This window comes from Marmota flaviventris, chromosome 8 (assembly GCF_047511675.1).
Source record: "Marmota flaviventris isolate mMarFla1 chromosome 8, mMarFla1.hap1, whole genome shotgun sequence".
NCBI classification, from domain to species: Eukaryota; Metazoa; Chordata; class Mammalia; order Rodentia; family Sciuridae; genus Marmota; species Marmota flaviventris.
The window spans coordinates 128,517,846-128,542,961 of NC_092505.1; the positions used below are offsets into that span (position 1 = coordinate 128,517,846).

The 25,116-nt window shown below is 50.0% G+C and overlaps 1 protein-coding gene across 1 annotated transcript; it reads right to left on the reverse strand.

The window, feature by feature from the left end:
- Nucleotides 1-1,119: 1,119 nt before the first annotated feature.
- On the reverse strand, nucleotides 1,120-24,534 carry Tmem108 (transmembrane protein 108). The gene is made up of 4 exons (XM_071614937.1): nucleotides 24,531-24,534; nucleotides 16,030-17,424; nucleotides 6,793-6,947; nucleotides 1,120-1,468 (listed from the first exon to the last, which is right to left on the reverse strand). The coding sequence occupies exons 1-4, from the start codon at nucleotides 24,532-24,534 to the stop codon at nucleotides 1,346-1,348; spliced, it is 1,677 nt and encodes a 558-aa protein (XP_071471038.1). The 3' UTR covers nucleotides 1,120-1,345.
- Between the last annotated feature and the right edge of the window lie 582 nt (nucleotides 24,535-25,116).

Genomic DNA, 25,116 nt, shown 5'->3' on the forward strand with positions numbered 1-25,116 from the left:
AAGAAGACCACAGTAAGTAACAACACAAATGGATGAACCGACATTCAATTTCAATTCCCAATCTGCCTATAAGAACATCTATATTCAAAATATACTATCAAACTATATTTCTTTTTTAGAGAAAGGAAGCGTCAAAGCAGTTCTCTTCTCTTCTAGCCACTCTTAGGAAAATATCAGAGGAGCAGCCACCTCTGGAAGGCCCTCTTGTGTGGCTGAGAGTCTGAGCCTCACTGGTGCTGGTCGCTGGGCACCGTGGGAGTCCGGAGGCAGCCTGGCGGGATGCAGAGAGCAGGAGAGAGAAAGGAGGGCAAAAGAAGAGCCCATAGCAGATCCTTGGGCCCAAGGGGCAAGAGGGTCTGCAGTACCTCTGCGGGTGGACGGAACCAGCTTCTGGCTTCTCCCAAGCGGCTGGCTTTGGCAATCTGGTTTGCTTTAGGAGCGCAGGAGGAAGGTTTCAAAAGTGGCAAGCCCTTAGACCTGTTCCTTGGGACACAATACCATCATCACTTTTGGAGAAAACCCCAATGAACATCTGATCCTTAAGGAAGGGCGAGCGTTCTAAAGCTCCAGGGTTGGGACCTGTGCCTACACCCTCCCTGAGAGAAGAGGTGCCGTTGTGGGATGCAGATGTGGGGCTTCCAGGGACGGGAGGTCCTGTGGTTGGCCTGGCAGGAGCACCCATGGGGTGATCACAGGGCAGGCGCCTTAGGATGCTTCCACGTCCTTCACGGATTTCCTGAGGGTGGTCGGCTCCTGCCTCCGCCTACGACATGGGTGGCATTGAACTTGACATCCAGTGGTGCCACCGTGAGTCCCCAGGGTTCCTGTCCTCCAGGGTGAAGACATTTTCGCTTTTCCTGCTTTGGTTTGAGTATGCTGTACCTCGTGCTCCTCCTGGGTGGCCCAGTCCCCTTCACGCATGAGCATATGAGGAGGGAGGAGACAGGTCTCGAATCTAAGGAATCAGAGCTTTAGGAATCGGGCAACAGACTTGGCCACTTTAGCATTCTGCTTGTCCAGGAGGTCGGTCTCTTCCCTCACCTGCCCGGGCTCCTGCGACTCCCCAAGGGCTCAGAAACAGTTATCAAGAGAAGCAACTGATGCCACTGCTTTGCTTAGAAATACCTTTATTTTATAAAGCCACGGGTCATTCTGTAAAGTTTTTTTTTTTTTCTGATTTTAAACCACACTTATAAAAAAGATGTTGACAATTCTTAGGAAAAAAAGCTGAAAATGTTTCTCATTAAGTCAGGGTTACACAAAGGTTATATTTATAATATATATATTTGTATATTTATAATTTAGAGATGAAAAATAGGGAACGGCAGAGTGAAGGCTGCTGCAGCTAGATCTCAGACACTTGATCGTTTCCCACGAACAGTGTTTCTTGACAGAAGGGGTTCACGAGGACCATCCCCGTGTCTCGATAGTCGCCGTTGGCTGGGGACCGGGGCTCTGAGAGCTGGTCCTGGGGAGAGAGGGAGAAGATGCTGTGAGCTGGGGAAGGTGTTCTCAAACAAATGCACACAGAGGAACATTTATTTCAGGATCGCTTGGTATGCATTTGTCACCTCTACTGCCAAGACGGGGGCGCAGAGTGCTCTCTGCTGTTCTTTCAGATTTTTTCTAACAACTTCCAAAAAAGGCTTCCTGAGTTACCCCTACCCTAAGGTTGCCAGAGACGGTACTTCTTTCCTTGACAAAGTCTGAGAGGGGCTCACCGTGCAGGACACGTATCGTGTATGGCTTGCTTCCTTCAAGGGCAAACATTGGTTCACTTGGACCTCAGACTCTACTTTTGTCTTTCTCATAGATCTCTGGGAGACTTCTCTGTTCTTCCTTCCTGAACGCACCTGCTTTCACTCACTTCTTTCCTCTCCTGTCACCCATCAGAGTCTTTGATGTCCAATTTCTCCTCCTCACCTGACCCTCCTAGAGCCTGTTCAGAATTACTGCCCTGTTTCTTGTAGCACTAGAAGCTGAGCTTATAGCTAGAAGCTGAGCTCAGGGAACCTGAATCTGTGCAATTGTGTAATAGATGGTCAGGGAAGATGCTGAAGCCCTGTCTGCTCAACCCCAGGAGCAGGAAAGCCTAGCAATAGGCAATCCACTGCTCAGAAGGCAATATGATTGCATTGGCAGGGAAGGGTCAGGAAGGATTGCCACAACTTTGGGTTGCTAAAGGGCTGTCCTCAGCTTCAAGTGCAGGTATTAACCCATTTTGTCCCATTGTCCCAGATTTGGAACACCTATAAACACTAAAATTGAGGCAATGAATATAACACTTATGGTAACTTTGAGATAATTATTATGTACACAGAATTGACAGCTTGGGACTTAATGGTTTCATTTAGTAAAAAGGAAGAAAGAAAAGCCACAGCTTATTCCAACACTAAACAAAGTAAAATCTAAGACCCTCTGAGCCATTTCAGGGCAAATGAACTCAAGAGTAGACTTAAGGTATAATGGCTCAGGCCAGATCTGCCCACAAATGTCTTTTTTTTTTTTTTTTTTTTTTTAAAGAAGCCACAATTAATTCTCTGTAGTTTATTTTTAAACAAAACATTGATGCTTTTTGAGGAGGGCTGATTGCTTCATGGATCACAAGGAGAGAAGAAACTCCACTGTTGATAAAATATCTTTTCAGGAGACAAGAAGCTCCTTCCCAGGTGGGACTTTGCTGAGGAGGGTGGCCCTGGGTCACCTTGCAGTGAAGGACAACAGGGTGGCACCTCAGAGGGGACAGAAATCCCTTTGGACAACCTTGCTGTTGGGTTGAGGGGGTTTAGAGGTTGAAATGTGGTCCACTGGTTTACAGTTCTTCCAAAGTAAGAATGTGCCCTGGGTGAACCACATCATACGCGTCACTGCATAGAAAGAAGGTTATTTAGAAAACAACCAAGGCAGGAAAGGAGGAGGAGGAGGAGGAGGAGAAAGAAGAGAGAACAGGAATTCCAGGGACCCTCTGGCTGACACCATCTTGCCTGTCTAATTCTGGATTTGCTTGGCTGCTTCCATGGACATGGATGGGGAGCAGAGAGCAGAGAAACTTGCTTAGGCAAAGCATTTGGTGGTTCTAAGGCTGGTGGCTAAAAGGCAGGGGGTGGGTGATCTGAGGGTGTGCAGCATGGTGGAATTTGCTTCAGGACATCTGGCATGGTCTGCAGCCCACGCATGTCCCCAGCTGTCTCTGTCCAGGCTCCGGGCTGCCCTCCTCTGCCCTCAGACAGCGTGAGCTCAGATAATTGGAACAAATGGCCATATTTCTCTAAATAAAGCAGAAGAAGGTGAGTAGAGTGCCGGGAGGCGAACAGCACTAAAGTCTGCTCTGAAGCCAAGCCGAGCTTTTAGCTGGGGCTTCGGTGGCACCCTCCTGATCTGGAGACCACAAGCAGCTGGGACGGCCCTTTCCACCAGAGCCTTTGGCTTGTGTTGGACGGTGGCCCTGGTGCTCCAGGCTGGAATAATGCCTGACCGTGGAGCTCTGCAAGTGGGGACTTTACTGCGGTGAGCTCTGGAGCACTGTCCTTTGGCTTTGGTTTTCATTTACAGATATGAAAAAAGCATATGTGAAATTGGGAGTTCAGGGGCTCACAGGCCATACTCAAAATGGGGCCAGTTAGGGAATTTTTTTGCCAAGTTAGAATTGTTTTCACCTACTCTAATGTAAAATGTGCTCTGTCTCCATTCAAAGTTTATTCTCCCATGAAGCTGGCCTTCTGTTTGTCCTTTGTTTAATTTATGATTACTTTTTATTAAGCGACTACTATGTGTTAGGGTAAACGGCAGTGAATAGAATTCATGGTTCCTTCATTTCATGTGATTTACCAGAGGGCTGCCTTGGTTCAGGCACTGTCCTAGGACAGTGCTGGGAATGGAGCAGTGAACCCAAGGAACAAGGCCCCTGCCCTCAGGCAGTTTATATTACAGCAGGGAATGCACCAAAACCAGGTCAAAAGAGGGATAAGGATGTGACATTAGGGGGCTCTCATCAGTTCAGAATAGTGAGGGCAAGACTCCCCCAGGAGATGACCTTTGAACAGAGACCAGAAGGAAGCAAGAGATGGAGACATGCAGGAGAAAAGCATTCCAGAGAGGTGCCAGGGCAGAGGGCTTCCTGTGTAGGGGGAAGAGCAAAAAGACCAGTGCAAACCCAGGTGCTTGGGAGGCTGAGGCAGGAGGATGGCAAGTTCAAGGCCAGCCTGGGCGACTTAATCCGGAAAATTTTAAAAAAAGGAGGTGGTGGTGCTGGGGATGTAGCTCAGTGGTACAGCACCTGTGGGTCCAATCTCAGCACCACTAAGTGGCTTGGGGGTATGTGGGGTGACATGTCAGTGGGCAGGGCCAGCTTCTGAAGAGTCTGTATGGAAGGAGGAGCCTGAATTTTATCTAATGTGTGAAGAGGAGCCATTGAGAGTCGGGAGCCTTGGCTGACACGGGGTCTGGCTGAAGGGTGGCTGTCTGTCTTCATAGATTTCAGGTGGCCAGATGGGAATGGGGAGCCCCGGTTTCAGAGCCGGCTGCAGCCATTATGAGGTGGGGTGAGGCTGGGCTGGGCCCTGCTAAAGGAAGGATCAGTAGGGCTTCCCAGACTGGGGCGCCAGAGGCAAAACCCTCTGCTGTGGCATCTATGTAACAAAGAAACCATGAGAGTTTTGAGTTTGGGGGTGGGAGAGAGGAATGAAGAATTCAGACCTGGGCAGGTGGAATTTGAGACAATTATTAGACATGTGTGTGGCAGGTGGCCGGGCATTTGGGTCTGGCATTCAGGTGGCCAGGCATTTGGGTCTGGCGTTCAGGAGAGATGTCAAGGCAAGAGAGAAATTTGGAGTCAATGGTGTGGCAATAGCCATGGCTTTTCAATTGTGGAACTAAGTAGAAAAAGAGGAGCCAAGGCAGGACTGAGCCTGGGCTCCAGTGACAAAAGGCCAGGGAAAGACAGGGACTCAGTGACAAACTGGGAAGGAGCTGCCAGGAGTAGGGGAGAGCTGGAGAGGGACATGCAGTGGCGGTGCACGCCTGTAATCCCAGTAGTTCAGGAGGCTGAGGCAGGAGGATCGTGAATTCAAAGCCAGCCTCAGCAACTTAGCAAGCCCCTAAGCAACTCAATGAGACCCTGTCTCTAAATAAAATACAAAATAGGGTTGGGGATGTGGCTCAGTGGTTTAAGTGCAACTGGGTCCAATCCCCGGTACCAAATAAATAAACAAATAAATAAGGAGGGGATGGCTGGTTGACTGGCAACGCAGCTGGTAGATCTGGTAAGAAGGGTGCTTAGAACTGACCACTGGGGTTAGCAGTGTGGAAGCCATTGGCTGTTCCAGGGTAAGCAGGATCAGACCAGGAGCCACGTGATCGCAACTCCAGTGAATGCTAAAATGCTAAAATGGACAAGCACAGTGAGCTGAGGCCCTAGGGTAGAAGGCCAAAGTCAGCCTGGCAGGTCAGGGAAGGCCATATGCAGATGGGGCCCTGAATGATGGCAGAGGTCACTGAGGTGAACAAGGGGAGAGACAGGAGGCACTGCAGGAGAGGGAATAGCCCATGCACAGGTCTAGAGAGCGTGCCATGTCACTTGGTACCATGAGGGATCCTGTGTGGCTGGAGCTTAGCAGGTGAGGGGGAGAGCAACACCAGAATGTTGGCAGGAGGCAGGTCTACTTTGTAAAAGACTTTGCACTTTAGCTAAAGGGCAATGGGAAGCAGCAGAAGGGTCTTGGGCATGGAGCTCTGTGGCCACACTGACATTTGTAATGGTCAGCAGGGGAAGTGGGGAGTGTGCCTCCCAAATAGCTCTTCTCACCGGCCTGCCAGTTCAGAAGTCCGCCATCTTTCTCTTGGCCTGTCTCCACCGCACCCCAGTTGACCTATTGTTTCTGCTTGGTTTTTCTGTCTGTTTTCCCATCCATTCATCCATCTACCAAACCACCCTTCTTTTCCTTCCTAATTCATTCTCTGACCACACATGGAGTGCCTTCACCAGGCAACAGCATAATTCTCCTAACCCTGGCTCAACCAGCCCTGGAGACCTCCAATGACCCTTTGATGCCCCAAAGTAACGTCCACAATCCGTGATACCCCATCCAGGATCGTGCCTCATCTGGTCCCTTCATCCCTCTTTCTTGCTCCCCCCTGCTGTTCCCCCTGCTCCATGGGGAATAAAAAGAGTGTGGACTCCGATTATAGAGTCAAGGCCAGGGTTTCTCACTGGCCAGCCATCCAGTAGCCACAGGCCAGCACTCCCAGTGACTTCTCCCTCTCCAGTGCCTTCTCCTTGGCCTGATGTACTATACCCCCACCAGATCCCTTCCCGGACTTAGGCTTCTTCTTTTCCACGATGCCTGCTTGAAATCCAGATGTCCTTCCCAGCACCTCCCTGGGCAGGCTTCCCTTCCCTGTAGCTCTTTGTTTGTAACCGGTCCTTGTGTCCCCTAGTCTGTTTCTGAGGGGATGCTGGGGTTCATCTCCCAGCCACATCTCAGACTTTGAGCCCCTGAGAAGAAGCTGTCATCTCCATGGTGCCCTGAAAGTGCCTGCCACCAAACAGGTTCTCAATCAGTATTTGTTATTATTCCCAGAAACCAGGAGTGCTAAGAAAACTGCTCCTCCAATGTGCAGAAGGCACCTGGGAATTCTTGTTAAAATGCAGATCCTGGTTCAGCAGGGCAGGGGTGGGCATGGTGGCTGCTGCCTGAGCATAGAGCACTGAGATGGGCGGGGGCTCTGTGGCTCTCTGAGGGGCCGTGCTGTTCCCTGTACTCCTGGGGGACCTCGAGGTGTGGGGCTCCTTACCTCAGAGGTCTCCAGGGACTGAATCTCCCTGGGCAGCTCCACGGCGTGCCTGTTAAAGTAGTCCATGGTGATGGCGTTGTTCCAGTAGCTCAGGTTGTTCTCGGGGTTGGCTGTCTTCTTCTTCCTCCTCATGCAGCACACAGTCAGCAAGACGGCTGTGGAGACAGTGCAAGTCAGAGAGGGAGGTGACAAGGACAAGGACGGAGGAGGCATTGGTCCTGGCGATGAATGCCCGTCTCCAGGCAGGGCTTGCAAAGGCCAGACATCCTTCCCTCCTCTCTTCCTTTGTCCTTCCAACCGGTATCTACGTATATCGAGTGCCTATCTTGTGCCAGAAACTGTTAAAATTATTGGGGAGGTAGAGGTAGAAGAAAAGGACCCCCAACTTTCCTGAGTTTCCATTGCAACACAAGAATCTCGGAGGGATGCAGAGTGGTTAGACAAGAATCATAAACAAAATGAATAAAAAAAAAGGCAAATTCAGAGGTGATAACCATTCAATGAAGATAACAGGGTAAAGTGGGAGAGACGATGAGGGGAGTTGGGGGAGAGGCTGATTTAGAATCACCATGATGGGCTACACTGAGGTGGTAACCTTAGAGCAGGGAGCCAGTTCTATTGTGGGATGGATGGGTCAGTATGTTCTAGGAGGGTGAACAGCATGTGCATAGGGGCTGAGGTGGGGACAAGGTAATTGTGCAGGAGAACAGGAAGAGCAGCTGTGGAGTGGAGTGTGTGTGGAGAAGGAGGTGAGGTCAGAGCAGTGTTTAGAGGCTGCCTCAAGGGGCTGAGGGTCCCGGGACTTGCAAGGAGCTTGATGATATCTATTGTTACCGCAGGTCTATAGTTTTAGTTAGCCAAGAAAGGTCTTTCTCTTGCTCATCTGGTGGGAAGGCTCCCCAGAGCTTGGCTGCAAATAAGAGCGGATGCATCCTGAGTTGCACCTGTGGACTGATGGGAGCATTCTCAGCTGGAGCGGAAGTATGGCAGAAAGGGGAGCAGGGCTCAGTGAACTTTACAAAATAAGCCCTTGACTTCTATAGAGGATCTGGAGGGCAGAGGCTCACAGTGAAATCCCTGATAGAACAGCTTTTCTGGCACTATCATGAGAAAAATCAGCGACCAAAAAACCTGCTAAAATCTATGCAAGAATTATGTTCCAGGCACATTAGAAATATGACTTCATTGCTGGGTGTGGTGGCACACACCTGTAATCTCAGAGACTTGGGAGGCTGAGGCAGGAGGTTGCAAGTTCGAGGCCAGCCTAACCAATCTGAGACTCTGTCTGAAAATAAAATATGAAAAGAGCTGGGGATGCGCCATAGTAATAAAGTGCTGGGTTCCATTCTCTGTACTGCCTGCCCCCAATTTTCTTTTTCATTTAATTCTCCATTTAATGCTTGAGGTCAGTACTACCAGGCTTACTGATTTTATAGATAGGAAAACAGACTTGGAGAGGAAAAGTGATATGCTCAAGAGCAAACCCACACACCTGGACTCCAAAGCCCATGCCCTTAAACATCCATGGTTCTGCTCTGGGCAGGTACAGAGGCTCAACTTGTGCAGGTGGCCTGATCAGGGCTCAGTGGCCTGACTGCATGCCCCCACCATGACGTATGGCTCTCTCTGCTTAATTGCTAGGACTCCCAGGAGGAAGGCACATGTCTGGATTTTGTGGATGAACTAGGTATGGACAGAGTGGCTTGGGCATGCTGGCAGGGAAGGCTTCTGAGGTCACTGAGTGGGGTGGCCTATCCTGATTCACACAGTGGGATGGCAATGCAATAGGGTGATAAAAGTCCTCATGGGGAGAAGCCAGTAAGTGAGGGCTGAGTACATCCTACCCCAGGTTCTCTACCACTAGAATCTCCGGATGTGGCGCCAGGGGTGGCCAGGGCTGCATGCACCCAACCCCTGGTGGTGCCAATCACTTCTGTGCGGGACAACAGGGCAAGCTGCGCTGCCCAGAGGCCAGCACCAGGGGGCAGCAGAGCACCGGTTCCATCCACAGCAGCCGGAGAGTCTGGCCAGCATTCTGTGGGTCACGTCAGTGCACCAGGCAGCTGCAAAAGCTGGCATCCATGCAGACTGAGACCTCAGAGCCAGACCCAGAGCCCCAGGGGGTGACTGGGTATTCTGTAGTTTTCTTTCCAGCTGCCAGCCTTGCTGGCATCTCAACCTGAAAGGCCTCTGAACAAGGTCAAGAGATAGGGTGAGTTTCCCTTTCCTTGAATCTGCTAGGAACTGTCTTTTTAAAATTGCTTCTCATCCCTCCACTCCCTCCTTTTAAAAAGGCTCTAAAACATAAGGGAGATTGCTGAATGGGCTAAAGGGATTCTAGAGATTAGCTGGCATCTAATTGTTCAGAATTTTGTGGATCTCCTTCTTGCCCTCCTTTGCCTCAAAAGTCCTTTCTTTTAAATAGTTAAAGGAGAAAACAGGGTGCAGAAAGGATCCGCCTGGCAACCTGCTCCTTCAGGCCACCTTCTCATTCTGCAGGTGAAACACCACAGCCTGAAGCCCAGCTGACTTGCCACCGGCCACAGGTCTGTGAGTGGCTGGGTTGGGACAGGACTTCAAGTCCCCTTTCTTATTTTCTGATGTGTTTATTCCTCATCGCTACTACCTTTCAGCCAGCTCCTGGACCTGGGATGGTGAAATAGTGGGGGAATTCAAACTGGTGAAACAGAAGCCGTGAAGAGAGGGATGTGGGCAAAGTGCCACTCTCTCAGCTCCTGCTCTGTTCTGGTGGAGGGTTGTCAGGAAGGTTTCCTCTATTGGGACAAACAGAGCCACTCTTCAACTGTAGGGCACCTCCCATCATGTCACACAGACTCCAAACACAGGCTGGCAGGGGAGGAAAGGTGCCCATGAGCTAGATTTGTATAGTCTATGCAGCCCTTTAAGGGAGAAGGGTATCTGAGCCTCCCATGTGGTCTTAGCTGTCCCCTAGTCAATATGGCAGGAGGGATGTAGATTTAGAATCTAGATGATAGTTGATCACTCGCATAACCTGAGTAAATTACTTAGTCCTCCTCAGCCTCAGCCTCCTCTGGGAAGATTAGATGCAACCACGCACTTGGCATTGTTCCTGGACACAGTAGGTGGGTAACTAAACCTGTCCCTTCTTCCATCCTACATTCTTACTCTACAAAGTGGGGGAATGGAAACCCCAAGAGGTGAGCTTGCCCACGGCTGTGCTGCCAACCTGGGCTGGCAGTGGGCAGAATCCTGGTCTGCTGGCCCCTCGTCCAGTGCTGTGTCTAACAGCCCACGTTGCCCCTGGATCTGAAGAAAGCCAGGTGCAGGGGTCCTACCCTGCAGGGAGGGCTGATGCCTTGCAGGATAACCTCGGACTGGGACAGGGTGCTCTCTTCCATGCTTCTCCCCATCACATGGTGTTAGGGTGCCTGGCTGGTTATGTTTCTCTCAGGGAGTTTCAGGGCTTTTCTCCATTTCATCTTTTTAATGGAAGCCAGCCTCACTACAGAGAGAGCAGGCTTGGTGGCAGAGAGGCATGGGTTCAAGACACAGCTCTGCCACATATTACACCTGGTAGGCCACTGCATCTCTCTGACCAATATGGACTTCATGAGGTTGTAAGCACAATGCCTGACACACTATGGCTGCTTCATTAACACGAGCTCTTTTCTTGTTCTCCCAGCAGCCTGCACAAGAAAGATCTAGAAAGAAAAGCTGGGCTGCATGCCTATTGGGGTGCTTGAGGCCCAAGCTCCACTAGGGGCTTAGAACTTTCGTTATTTCAGTGATCTGAAATTTCACCTAAGAGATAAGTACAACTTAGATTGTGGAGTGTGTAATGTTTTCCCAGTACCTGAGCACTTTACATGCCAATTTAAGCCCTCACACGAACCACTTTGGAAAGGTATTGGTGCTCATCCCATTTATGGAAGAGGTAATTAAAGGTCATGGGAATTAACGATATGGATCATGATCACCCAGTTAATTAAAGCAATTTGAACACAGGTCTCGGTGACCTTCAAGTTGATGCCTGCCATCCTATGTCATCCTGAACACTGGGGGACACCTGCACTGGGTAAGGAGAGTGCTACGCCAACTTCACAGGTGCATCCAAACACAGGGTGCCAGCCACTCCCTCCCCCACTTAGCTGAACATCTTCAATTTTCTGTGTCACCAGAGGCAATGGCCATCAAGGCCAGCAGACATGAATGAGGCCCCTGATTCCTTGAGTTTTCAAACAGGGCTGACATTTAAGCAGACTCTCTTGGCTTCCCATGAATGTCAACGGGGAACCATCCACGGCTTGTCAGATGTGACAGGAGAAGAGGAGGTCACGGATTTTAAGGCATAGCCCTAGATATTATGTTCAAATTTCTGGGAGGGGAAATGCTTTCAGATGAAAGGATCTGCCATGGGCTAAGAGATGGAAATGAAGCCCCACAGGTCCCCAGGGAGCCAACCTTTCTAAACACCTGCTGAATGGCTCTCTGCCTGGCCGGTTTGGGCACACACTGTAAATCCTAATAGCAACGAGATGGATAACGAATGTGACTCAATCGCTGCCATTTGTGAGCACCCTCTCTGTGGCGGACCCTCACCTAAGTCCTTGCACGTATCATCTCTGCTGTTTTACAAGTCTTCAAGGTGGGTGTTGCAGACATGGAAATGTCTGTGTCCCACAGCCGGTGAGTGGCAAGAGCTGGGCTGACATGCAAGCCTGTTTGATTCCATGAGCCAGATCTTTCTAGCGCAGCAGGGTTAGCCATGCAGGGTACAAATTAGGGAAGTTGGAGAGAACAGAAAGTTGTGATATATTTCAGACTGGGCCCCTCAATTTACAGATGAGAAAACAGACCAGTGAGTAGAAGGAATAATTCAGTAGTGTCACTGTGAAGCAGGACTGTGGACTGTCATTTCCGTCCTTTGGGGATTGAGTGAGGAGCCTGCAGGGAGTCCTTAGGGTATGGAATGAGGTCAGAGGCTTGGGGAAGCCAGGTTGTGGGGCTTAGTGTCTGGCTCCCCAGCCTGGCAGGTGGGAATATGCCTAGAGAAGCCCAGCAGGGGGCGCTAGCTGGGAAGCACTGATAAGAGCTATCAGAAGGAGCGCATGACACTGCTGTGGCAGGGTGACATTCCCTGGACAACCCTACCTTGCCCTTGGCTTTCTCCCTTCCCCCTTCTTCCATTGGTCCATAAACTCTAAGGAGAAAAGCCTCCCATCCACCCTTCCTTCTGTTCCAACATCTTCTATTCTTTTCATTGCTAGGAGTCATTCTGACCCAGGATGTCTTATAGAATTACAAAATGACTAAAGGCCTATGAGTGACACAGGGACCTATATTCTCAGAGCAGGTCTGCATGAACAACCAACATGGCTACCCATCATTAGGTGCAATGATAGGTTAACTCAGGATGCTGCCTAATGCTCCAGAGTCTGGAGGGAAGTCAGACTGCCCTGGTGCAAGGTGCACATGAACTCTCAGGTATCCAGGGTTGCTGGGAGGCTCAACTCTGTCTGTCAGGCTCAGCTTGGCAGATGAGCAGCACCTGCCAGGGGCCTCCCTGTCTGATCCCATCCTCCATTGCTCATGGCGGGGCAGGGAGAAAATATTCTGGAGGATGGATGTGACACAGGTACACAGGCAAGGGAGCCTGGTAGGGCCTCCGGACTGGCGTTCCTGTGAAAACCCAGACCACTGACTGGTGGGTGAGGACCACAATTCATGCCAGGCCAGAGGCTTCTAACAGGAGTCTGTAGGTACCATGCATCCTGATGGTGGCAGCAGAGACCAGCTCAGGAGCCACATGGCTCCCCTGCTGTGGCTGGCTGTGGCTTGGATCCAATCAATTTCAATTCTTAGCACTTCTGAAACCCTGTTGGCTGCAAGTGTCTGGCAGGACTCAGAAAAAAAAAAAAAAAGCTTTTTTTTTTTTTTTTTTCCAGCCCTGGCACAAATATACTCTTCCAGTCACTGGGTGGGACAAGTGATCTGGAAGGGCAGGTGAACTGTGGGTGCCCTTCTTGGGACAAGCAGGGGAGGTTTTGCTAACCGTCCCTGCTGCTTCTACCAGAAGCAGAGAAATCATGCATCCCCTGACCAGCAGCCCTGGCTGCAGAAATCAGGGCCAGAGCTGATGCTGGTCTGAATGGCCAGAGGGAGGAAGTCTACACTTGAACCTAGCCTACATGGCCTGGAATACCCAGTGGGAACATCATCCAAACAGATGAGGACATTTCCAGAGACAGCCTGGGGTTTAGAGGCTCATAATTTTTTTTTTTTTTTTGATCTTAGTTTCCCTCTCACAGGGGCCTTCACAGAGTTAACGATGGTCCCATAGGAGTCGGGACCATGAACAAGGACACAGAGCTGATACGAAGGCAGCCAGGGTCAGGCAGAAGTGAGGGGCCTTCAGTATGGAGATGGGCTCTGTCATTCCCAAGGGGCTACCAGAGTCTACTTTGAACAGCATTCATAATTCACTTTAGAAAATAAGATGTTCTACCCCCAGCACCTGAAGTCTCCTTTCAGAACATCAGGAGTGTCCTCCAGGTACAGTCCTGAGCTGTGTCCTTGCTCCTGTCTCTACTGACATCTGGATCCACGGTGTAGGCAGCCTCTGGGATTTTCAGCTTTGCAGCAGGATCTGATCTAATTTCGAACTCACACCTCCCAGAAGCACAGGGGGAGAAGTAGGAGTCATTTTAGAACAGCAAAACCCAGGTGGGTGTGGTCTGCGGGGGCTTTGGGTCTACCCTGCCCTTTCTAGCTCAGGCAAAGGACAGCCAGGGGGTTACTGGGTGCTGAGAGTTGGGGAGAGTTGCAAATCTGTGGTTCCCGAGTGCTTGGCACAGTGCCTGGCATACAGTGGGCACTTGCAAAACACTGCACCGAATCAGACAAATGGATTTTACACACCACCTCCAGGCTGACTGACTGCAAGATGGGGACTCTGGGCAAATTACTTTACCTAGCAACTTAATTCCCATCTGTAAAGGGTGGATGATGAGCACAGTCCACCCTGGTACCTCGTTTCCGTTTTTGTTTTATTTTCTCTGACTAGTTTGTTTTAAAGAAGGAATGATTAAGAAAACATATGGGGAACTCACTTTGTAAACTAGAGTATCCATCAAGACACATGTAAAGGGTGGAAAAGTAAAAAGCTGTCTCTTGTGTGGTTCCTTCTCAAACACGACCATTAATAATTTTATTGGGGCCGGAGGTTCATGAATTCAAAGCCAGCCTCAACAACTTAGCAAGGCCTTAAGCAACTCAGTGAGACCCTGTTTTTTTTAAAAAATGTATCTATATAGAAAAGGGCTGGGGATGTGGCTCAGTGCTAAAGTGCCACTAGGTACAATCCCTGGTACAAAAAAAAAAAAAAATTGGCCAAGAGTGCTACATTGTCTCATTATCATTCTTCCATTTTAGAAGTAGGCAATCACAGTTTATAAATTATGTGTTTCCATGAGAGATGATACAGCTACTTTTATTAAGAATGAAATATGCAACTTGCAAATATTTTCACTTTTCCAGATTAGGGTCCTAGAGCAGCAGCAGGCTGCCTGCAAACACGGAAAGTTTGTGTGGCTTAATGAGCAGGCGGAAGTGGCGCCTGGGAAGAATCTAGATTCCAGATTAGAAAATATCTGGGGGGAAGTCTAATGCCAAGCGGAAATCACAGCTCATGTTAAAGGCACGGACCACTTGCACTAATCCATGGCATGAGAGAAGCCGGGGGTCCTGGGTTCACAGCCTGCACTGGAGGAGGCCCCTGCCCTGTGGGAAGCCTGTTGAGATCAAGGTGAGCCCGTGGCATGACCTCAAGTCAGTACAACCAACAGGGCTGAGGCCAGCGCAGGTTGACTGTGGCCAAAGCGTCCACCGTTAGCTTCCTCCGTCATGGCTGGGCATGTGTGAAAAACTGTGTTCCTTTCTAGGTAAACAGGAATAAAGTGGTGGCCATACAGAGGGGACAGATGGGGGACAGGACCAGGGCCAAGGCAGCCCTATGAAGGAGACTCGAAGGTCAAGGATGAGCAGATTGGACAAAGAACGCTGCCCTTGAGAGCCATTCCATTGCTCCTGGATGGTTAGATGGACTGATTTGTGTGGTTTCAGAAGGCACAGCTTGGGGTCATTGGGTAAAAATTATAAGGGGGGCCAACTTCAGGCCCCCAGGAGAGCGGGAGAAATCCTGAAGGGTCCAAGAAGAAGAGGCTGTCCAGGGAGTGAGGAGTATGGTGGGAGCGCTCATCCCTAGAAGGGTCCAGGGGGTGGCTGGATGGCAACCAGGTGGGGTGGGATGGGGCTGAGGCCAGTGAAGACTCTTGCAACGTTACCAGAGAAACTGAGAATAGAAGATCAACCACCCGGAGAAGACGAAGGAAGCCCTCCACTCTTTATGGAGACATCAGGGAAAATGTCCCCCGACTCCTCACTCCTCACACGGGGACAGGCAGCAGTAAGGAGATGCTGGTGGACCTCACGAGAGCAAAATGGAAGGATGAGGTCCACCCTGCACCCAGCTCATACCACCCAAGAACAAATAAAGCGGGCTGGGGGTGGCGTGCAGGTGGAGAGGAGCTAAAATGCACATAACCACATAACTCTCAAGCCTTCCTTTTGCTGCAAGAGCCATGTGTGTTTTTTTTTTTTTTTTTTGCCAAGGCCAATGGAACTCCCCACTGCATGGGAGCATTACCTCCTCTTGTCTCTCCAGAGAAGGGAGTGAGGAGGAAAGGAATGAAAAGACAAGAAGGAACGCGGGGGAGGAGAGGTCAATGAGGACTTGGCTGGTTGGAGGCTGTTTCTTTGGAAGGCTCAGCTTTCACCCACTGACTTCATGCCACGTTACTGCAGGGTCTGGCAGGCTGCCCTGGAGGGAGGTCAGTGTCATGGCAGGAGCACTCGCTGGAAGGTGCTCTGAGGTCCCGTCCCAGCCCTGCCTTTGACTCTTGGAACCTGGGTAAGTTTCTTTTTTTCTGGAAAAATACATGGTTGGATTAGATTGTCTGTAAGGTCCTCCCCAGCTCTTGGGAACTGTGGCTTTATGACCTGAGGACATTTGAGCCATGGCCTGGCGGGGCCCAGAACCAGGGACAGGGAGAAGCCGTGATTCTTGATTCTCCCTCGTTTCCTGGGACTCCAGGAGCCTTGCAGCCCACTTGGTCCTCTAGGGCGAAGGGTGAGTACTGTTGGCATGGTGGGCGGAGAGGGAGGAGGGAGGGGAGTGGGGAGAAGCGAGGCACTTACAGCAGGAGGAGATGGGTACGCTGATGGCCAGGATCACCCAGACGATGTCCATCTTGCTCAGGCAGATGGTGGTTCTGTGCTGGGGCTTGTCTCCTTCAGCCACGTGGGAGATGTTCCCTGCTGTTCCGGGCTTCCAGGTCCCGGCGGGGACCAGGCGGTTGAGGAAGTTTCCTGTGGCTGTGGACACCACTGTGGAGAGAGGACTGGGCACCCTGTCGGTCACGGTGGGGGAGGCCGCAGCCTCCTCCTCGGCTGGAGAAACAGTGTTTTCTGAGGCCCCCGGGGGACGGGCTGGGACCTTTGGGGTTGTGGATGCTCCCTGAGGAATCCCCTGGGAAGGGGCTGAGCCACTGGCATCAAAGGCAGCCTGGGTGGACCCCGGGGCAGCTGTGAAGACCCCAGAGCTGCCAGACGGAGGTCTATTGGTGCCAGGGGTGACAGTAAGCCAAGAGTCACTGTGGCTGGGGCTGTCTTGCACGTCACCACGGGGGCGTTGAGAAGGCACTGGGGCAGGTTGTGGACGGGCAGGGGCACCTGAGGCGGCGACCGGCTCCCCTCCTGGGCTGGTGAAGGTGGGGACACCCCCCTGGTCTGCTCTGCTAAGGCCTGGCTTGTCCTCTGCAGGCACCGCAGGGGTAGTGGGGGGTGCCCACGAGGTACTTCCAGATGCTGTGGTCACAGCCACTGTCTGGGGCTGTGGCGAAGAGGAGTTCCCCCAGGGTGGGGTCCTGGGGGAAAGGGCAAAGGGTTCGGGGTCCACAGACCCTGTGAAGTTGCCCTTGTAGATCTGAAATATCTTCCCCAGGGGTCGCTTGGGCCCCAGGTGCGTGGAGCTCTGATTGCGTCCTCGGTGGCCTTCTTTCCTCCCAGAGTAGCCGCCGGGGGCAGGTGGGACAGGGCGCGATGAACCCCCAGCCCCCTTTCGGGAAGAGCCGGGGGGTCTGGGGGGCCTGCGGGTGGTAGCCCGGGGGACCGCTGCGGTGGGCCGGCTGGTGACTCCTGTTGGCTTTGTCAGCAGGATGGTGGGGGCGGCCTCCCCAGGGGGGCGGCCCTCTGAATGCGAGGGTGTGGTTGCCATAGGAACTGGAGGGGAACCTGTGAGCAGGGGCCTTTCAGGATGGGGGCTGGTTGCTGTCACCATGACGGTGGGAACAGTGTTTGTAGGAGGGTGCCCATCTGGATGGGCTGTCGTTGCCGTGGTAGCTGCGGCCTGTGAGGAGGGTCCATCGGGATGGGGGTTCAGCGCCGTGGAGGAGGGTCTAGTAGGGCTGTGGGATGCTGTCACCATGGTGCCTGGGGGACTGCCTGAGGGGAGGACCTGGAGAGATTCCCTGGGAGATGGTTCCTGGACAGCAAGTACCAGTGCTTCGGTCAGTGCCAAGGTCAGGAGGAAGCCTGGAGAGGGAGACAGAGAGGAGAGGTGAGATCCCCAAGGAGCCATCTATAGAGGCGCCCTCTTTACTCATGACCTTAGAAAGTTCTGGGATTGCAGGGGATGCGTCAGGAGCATTTTTGAGACTCACACTGATGCACGACACTCAGTGGGACACAGAACCATATGTGCAGCTGGACACGGCTAGGAAGAGATGCCAGCATCAGGAGACCCAGAGCCAGTGGAACTGGCTGGACCGTCCTTTCTCAAATGTCTTAGGCCATCAGCCTTCGCCTAAGGCACAGCAGGAGCTTCAGAGGCTGTGGCTTCCACGGTACCTTGTCTTTTACAATTTAAGAGTGAGCAAGGCCAGCTTGGCCACATGAACCACTCAGAACTGCATGAGGAAGGCTGGCTGGGCAGAGTGAACCAGCTCCTCTTCCCTTCTCTGAACTGGACAAAGGTACAAATATTGAGCCTCATCACCAAACAATTAAAGAGGGGCTACCCTCTCCTTGACCCTGAGGACCCCAAATGGAGCAGGGCAGCACCTGGCCCTGGAGGAGCTTGCATAAATCCACAAACAATCCTAAAAGAAGGCAGAGGTGTCTCCGTGTCAAAGAGGAGGGACAGAAGGAAGGGGACACTGGTCCAGGGAAAGGGCATCCAGATCAGACACCCATAAAGCACTTGGTACAGAGTTTGGAATAGAAAACGCACTCTATACAAGCCAGCTGGCATTGGAGTTTTTGTTATTAGTAACAGCTCTTCCGATGGCACCTAAGTGGCTGAACTTTGAAACATCTCCTGGGTGGTACCCAGTCTTTTTGAGTAGGAGGAGCCCTTTTGAACATTAAAAAAAAAATTGCATGACAGTCAATGTGTGTACTTTTAGTTCATTGAAAAGATGCAAAGGATAAAAACCTATACGTTTAAAAACATTTCTAAATATGCATGGTCTTATTAATCTTAGCAGCATGAGTCAGTCTTTAAAAATAATATCTCATATACACCGTCGGATCCTTCAGATCACAGACTGCCAGGCGGACTGGGCTCACCTGTGGTTAGGAAGAGCTGGTCTCTCCTGCTGAGGAGCGGCAGACATTTCCTAGGTCCTGATTCTGACCTGCCCACTCCCCTTTGTTCATATGAACATACTTCTTTGCCATTCTAGACTTTGGCCCCAGGACTAACTTTGTCAGAGTTCTTGTCCAGATTCCAGCAGGACATACGGTCAAAGCAGGGGCCCCAACTGGGATTCACACACTGGCTGGGAGGGCCAGCAGCTGCTGACAGGGGCAGGGACCCAAAGCCCTGTGATCACCTTAGGTACGCGTGTAGACCCCTGTGCCTCTCACCTGAACTTCTAAGTGAGAGGTGAAGGGTTAAGGAACTTGGGGTTGAGTGAAGGTTACCATGCCCATCATCCCTAGGACCAATGGTCGGCCCTAAGCAGCCTATTCTTTTAGGCATTCATTCATGACTTCAATCATACATCAAGAGAGCACCTGGCTTATTTCAGTCAGTCCTAAAAACCGTGCTTGATTTAATCCTCACAACCACTTTGCACAGTGGGAAACTGAGGCTCGAAGAGATCATATCAGAAGTATGTGAAACCAGTATGCTAAATGTATGCTTTTCCTGGTCAACTGCCCCCATTAATGCAGGAAGAGGAAGAGGATCTGAAATTGCATCCACAAAAGAAACAATGTGTTGCTATGCTTGTTGGCTCTGGGTTATTTCAGCTCCCCTTCACCCTGCCCCACACACCTTGCACCTTAGCACCAAAGGAACAGTCTTGAGGCTGATGGGCAATCGCCAATGTTTCATAGAATATTCCCTTAAAAGCCCCCAGGTTGTCTCATGAGTGACTTGGTCTAATATAAATGTTGTTAAGAGCTGAATTGTGTCCCCACCCTGAATTTATATATGGAAGTTCTAATCCTCAAGCATCTCAGAATGTGACTGTATTTGGAGATAATTAAGTTAAAATGAGGCCAATAGGGCAACTTTAATCTGGTCCAACTGGTGTTCTTCTAAGACGAAGAGATTAGAACCTACAGAGTGACACCAGGGGCTTTGTCCGCAGATGGATGAAATTGTGAGGTCAAAGCAGAAAGTGTGTAGGTGGTAGGAAAGAGGCCTCAGGAATCCAACCCTGCTGCCATCTTGATTTTGGACTTCCTGCCTCCAGAACCCATAAAGAGATAATGGTCTGTGGTATTTTGTTATAGCAGCCTAGCCAACTGATACAAACTAATACAAGCATTTGTCTGAAAAGGGAGAGACAGAAACAGGAGCTTGTGTGCAGGTAGTTTATATTGGAGGTGATGTGAGGTCAGCTGTCGGGGTCTGAGATGAGTGAAATAGGGAAAAACCATCCGGGGCAGCTCTGAGATGATGGGGTGGGCAACTCAAACTCACTGGGTATGTCTGAGGAGCTGGGTATGCTGAACCCCACATTGCCTGCTTGGAGAATACTCACTCACCTAGGGGCTGTCCTCTGCACTAGCCTGCACTAGCTGAGTGGGCCTCCACTGTACTCCCAGGACCTCATGGGGCTGAGTCAGGGAAGCCTTGGGCCTAGGGTCTGACAGATAATGCCTGCACTCAACTGGTGGGGCTGTAATAGCTGGAGTTAAAATATAAGGCTCCTGATGATTGCTGGGGCGAAGCCCCAGATGTGTCTGATACAATCACAACCCAGAGACTAAGGACACAGTGGTCTTTTGGCAGAGTTGAGGGTGGCACAGAGGTTTGGGAAAGATACCAACAGGCCCCACGGACAGGATTGCTGTGAAAGAGCAGCCACTCTGGCCTCCAGGAGAATTTTTTTTTCAGCAATCCAGAGGCAGAGGGGTTATAAGGCCTAGTCTTCAAAATACTCAGGGAGAGAAATTGCCCTGACTTCCCCACTGTGAGCACTGCACATGCTCAGAGCCTCCCAGCAGGAAGCCCAAGGAACTTGCTGGAACTTACTCTGTAAGTCTCTTGGCTCTTGCTGCTGCTGTTTGTCTGCATCCCTGGAAGTTATAAGAACTCTAGGAGGACTGTAAAATGACCTCTCAGCCACTTCTTTAATCTTTTTTTTTTTCTTCTTCTTTTACTACTGGGGATTGAACGTAGGGATGCTTAACCACTGAGCAACACCCCCAGTTCTTTTAAATTTTTTATTTGAGACAGGGTCTGGCTCAGTTGCTTAGGGCCTCACGAAGTTGCAGACCCTGGCCTGAAACTTGTCATCCTCCTGCCTCAGCCTTCAGAGTTGCTGGGATTACGGGTGTGAGCCGCTGCGTGAGATTAGAGTGAATCCTTGATATAACGAACAGGTACAGCCATCATAGGCTTTTACCTGGAGATGACACTTGGACGTCACAATGAAGGGCCCTAAAGTTCACCTAACGCAATCCCTTCATTGCACACTGGGAGATACTGGCGGAGGGGACTTATTGGTGAACACACAGCTGGCTGGGGAGACCGCCAGGACCACGGGACCATGGCCATGATTTCAAAGCAACTTTTCAATTGTATCATAAAATCACTGCCCCAACACGCCCTTCCACCACCACTGCCACCTTCATTATGGGAATCAGACAGGAGTTCACCTCTCCTCCTTGGCACGAAATGTTAGCAACTGAATGTGATGCACACTGTCACAATAAACGTGCAAGGCCTTCAACCCGGGCTCCCCTAACACATGCAAATTTTCATTCAAGACCCTTTGTGCTGGCCTACACACTCCCCTCCCCACAATCTGGGGCTACTGCTGTTTTGCATATCATTTGCATTGATTTGCATAATGGACTCTGGAGGCTCTAATTCCAAATATCTAAGAGAGACTAAAACGAAAATCTAGCTTGACATGCTTAAAATGTGGAACCAATTTTTAAAACGTGTCAGAATAAGGGTAGGTGTTGGGGATGGAAGCCCACAGATTGACAGATGCCCAGATGTCACAGGAAGACTTCCTTCTTCCTAGAATTCCACTGCATATGTGATTTCAGGAGCCAAGGGAAGGAAAGGGACTCCTTCTTCGTGTGTTTATTTGGTTGGCTGCCTGTACTCCATAGTGGGCATGACATTTGCATCTGGCAAAGGCAATTGGTAAAGAAAAAAATGTCTAGTATTGTTTAATACACTGAGCAATTCCTAAGTGCCACATACTACTCAAAGGTGACGTGCATGGACATACTTAATCCTCTAGCAACCTGATGAGGCAGGTACTATTACTAGCTCCCTGTTACAATTGAGAGAAAGAAGCCAGAGGGGTAGAGGAACCCATTCATGGTCACACAGCTGGGGAATGGCAAGCTGGGATTCGAACCTGGGAAGTATAGCCCCGGAGTCTACACTATCAACCACTTCACTTACCAAGCCTGCTCTGCTGTCCCACCCCTCTGCCCCCTCAGGATGCTCTGCACAGTCAAAAGTAATAATCTACAATCTTTGGTAATTATTTTCCCCTGCTGGTTTCTTCTCTCTTACCTATTTCCTTCTATCTTGATTCCAGGGCTTTGTTTGACACATTTGATATTCTTTTAAATAATTTCATTAATTAGCTTTATTGTGCATGTACGGGGGGTGGGGATGCTTGTATCAGGACAATAAAAGCATTAGAATCCCCTGCTTTTTAATTCTCTCCTCTTTCCCAATCCTGACATCTCATGCATGCCTTTGTTTGGGAGAAGAAAAATTACATACATAAATTAAATTTTTCTTAAAATTGCTTTTACACACAGACACACACCATATTTGATCCATGGATAATTCATAAAAATAGAAAATCTATCTCATTTCCTTGCAATTTTAAATATCTTCTTGTGAATAGATCCTCCTTTCACATTATACTAAGTTTCTACTGCAAGATCTTTTTGGCGATTTTTTTTTTTCCTTTGGGTACCAGGGATTGAACTCAGGGGCTCTCTACCACTGAGTCACACCCCCATCACTATTTTGTATTTTATTTAGAAAAAAGGTCTCACTGAGTTGCTTTAGTGCCTCACTGTTGCTGAGGCTGGCTTTGAACTTGTGATCCTCCTGCTTCAGCCTCTCATGCTGCCTAGGATTTACAGGTGTGTGCCACCACGCCCAGTTTGGCCATTGCCTTTTGAAACCCCTGTGGCAGAGAATCACAGGAGTCTGAGTCATTCAACTTCAGTAAGCATGGCAGCAGCTTAGCCATGCTGAATATTTGGTATGGTGTTTTAAAGTCACGCTTGCAAGTTCTCAGAAACTCTTCCACATGGAGGCACATGGAGTAGACCCTGAGGCACATGGCAGGAACACCTGAGAAGCCCCCAGTGTCCCAGTCCCACCCAGGCACCAGGCATGACAGTAAAGAAGTCTACAAGATGAGCCTGGCTCCTGGACAGCAATCACACAAGCCACTCCCTGAGCTCAGTCAGCCCTAAGATTCCTGAACAAAAAAATTATTTTGTGACTGCTTTAAGCCTCTTATGGGTATTTTTGTTTTTATTGGAACATGCTGGCTGCAATGGTTGGAATGTGTCCCCCAAAGATCATGAGTTGTTAACTTCAAGGTGGGGAGATAGGGCCGGTGGGAGGTGTTTGGGTCATGGGGCCACCACCCTCATGAATGGATTCATGTCGTTTTGGAGGGAGAAGGTTCATTAGAGCAGAAGATGGTCCTTTTTAAAGAGATGAATTGGGTCCCCTTTGATCTCTTCTGCCATGGGATAACCCAGCACCAGACCCTTATCAGATGCCAGTCCCTCCATCTTGGAGTTCCTAGTCTCTGAAACTGTGAGGAAATAAATTACTCAGTCTCTGACATTTTTGTTACAGCAGCACGAAAGAACCTAAGACACTTGGGACTTTAGCTTCTGCATGTGATGTTTGGATAACACAGGAAGGAGTGTCGACAGCACACCAAGTCTGGCCATCAGGGAAGCTGTTGTCTACATGGGCAGTAATATGAAACCTTGCCAGGAAATGACCTTTTCTAATTTCAAGCCTATCACCTTTTATTTGGAAGGGATGTTAGCTCTCTTGGTATCATCCTACCGATGAGAAGGTGGAGGCCCAAGAAAGTGAAATGACTTACCCTGGGCACACAGCCACATGGGGTGAGGGCTGGGAGGGACCGTGGCCAATTCACTGCTGGCCAAGTCCACTATGTTCCATAGTCAGAGTTTCTCCATTCCCTGTGGTTCCAGGATTCCCGTGTGCTCTGATCTCTGAACTCCAATGATTTCTTTTATCTTTAAGATTAAGTATAAACTCCTAGATCTTGGAGCCTGGTTTTCCTTACTCAGAAATAAATATGCAGCCTTGACTCAGGGTGAGCTGAGTGACTGCTCTCAACAGGCATAAGCCATGCCTGTGACCTGTGACCTTGGTGATTTTTTTTTTTTTTTAAATGGAACCAAGGAGTTTTCATAACCAATCTTTGCTGCTGCCTTTTCTATAGGGCCACATTTCAAAAGTTCCCTCCCATCAAGTCCTGCTAGGGAGATGCCTCCAACCACAGGGCGGAAGGGCAGAAGGTTCTGCTCAGTACTTAGAGCTAACTGGGGACATCACCTGGTGGGTTCCAGAAATGTCCGGAGATCACTGGTTCAACAGCTGGACTGATGAGGTCCATGACTCCACTGGGAACTGTTTCCCAGAGCACAATCTCTAGAACACATGCAAGAAAACCATGTGAGAAGGGGCCCGTGGGCCCCAGACACACCCGTGGCCTCTGGTCAACATGAATCGATCCTGTGCTGCAGCTTTGAGTGGCTGACAGGTCACAGTGTGCCAACAAATACACGTACATGCACACACATGTGCCCACACTCGCACGTTCTTCCTTTCATTTCCCTGTGCATGCATATTCTCTCTCTCTCTCTCTCTCTCTCTCTCTCTCACACACACACACACACACACACACACCTCTTTTTCCTGGGAGCAAAAAACAGGTAAGCATGACACATCTGCAGCCTGAGTCCCCCCATCTTCTCCAAGTTAACTCATTGCTAAGTCTAAGGCCAAAAGGGCCACCATGTGGCAGTCCCGGGATTTAAAACCAGGCTTTTCTGATCCTGGTTGCCCCAGATGAGGAACCCAATTTAATTCTATCCTAAGATCGGGAGCCATCTCGTCACAAAGTTAATTCCAAACTCACCCATGTCTGGCTCTCCTTGACCAGATAACAACCCTCCCTAAAACTTCAGCGGGACCTCATAAATTCTGATGTTGGAATCTCGATTTACTCCCTACCTTGAAATGTTAAGCCATGTAGCTCATTAACCTGCTATCTGCCTTTGTATTATGCTTGCCAGAACCCTGTTATAAGTTCCCAAGACACCCCACTTTGTGCTATAAAACCTTTCTCCTGGAGAGCTGGGAGGATGTTCTCTAGCCCGGCTTTGGGTGAGACAGTCGCTGGCCAGCTCTCTCTGTGTACACAATATAAGCTTGCTTTAATTTGATTTAAAATTGGAATCAGTGGTCTTTTCTTTGTGTTGTGGTTCAACCCAGAGATGCTGGGGACTGAGAAATATATATATTTTTTTCTTTGGGGTACTGGGATTGAACTCAGGAGTTTTCTACTACCAAGAACTTTCTTTTTATTTATTTTTAATTTGAGACAGGGTCTCACTAAGTTGCAGAGGCTGGCCTTGAACTTATGATTCTCCTGCCTCAGCCTCCTGAGTAGCTGGAATTGCAGACTATTTCTGAGCATTCCACTACCATGCCTGGCCATGGAC

Coding starts and splice junctions, on each gene's coding strand:
- Tmem108 (XM_071614937.1), bottom strand. Junction 6,948..16,029: donor CGTACCCATCTCCTCCTGCT/GTAAGTGCCTCG, acceptor CTGTCTCCACAG/CCGTCTTGCTGACTGTGTGC. Junction 1,469..6,792: donor AGTCCCTGGAGACCTCTGAG/GTAAGGAGCCCC, acceptor CTCTCTCCCCAG/GACCAGCTCTCAGAGCCCCG.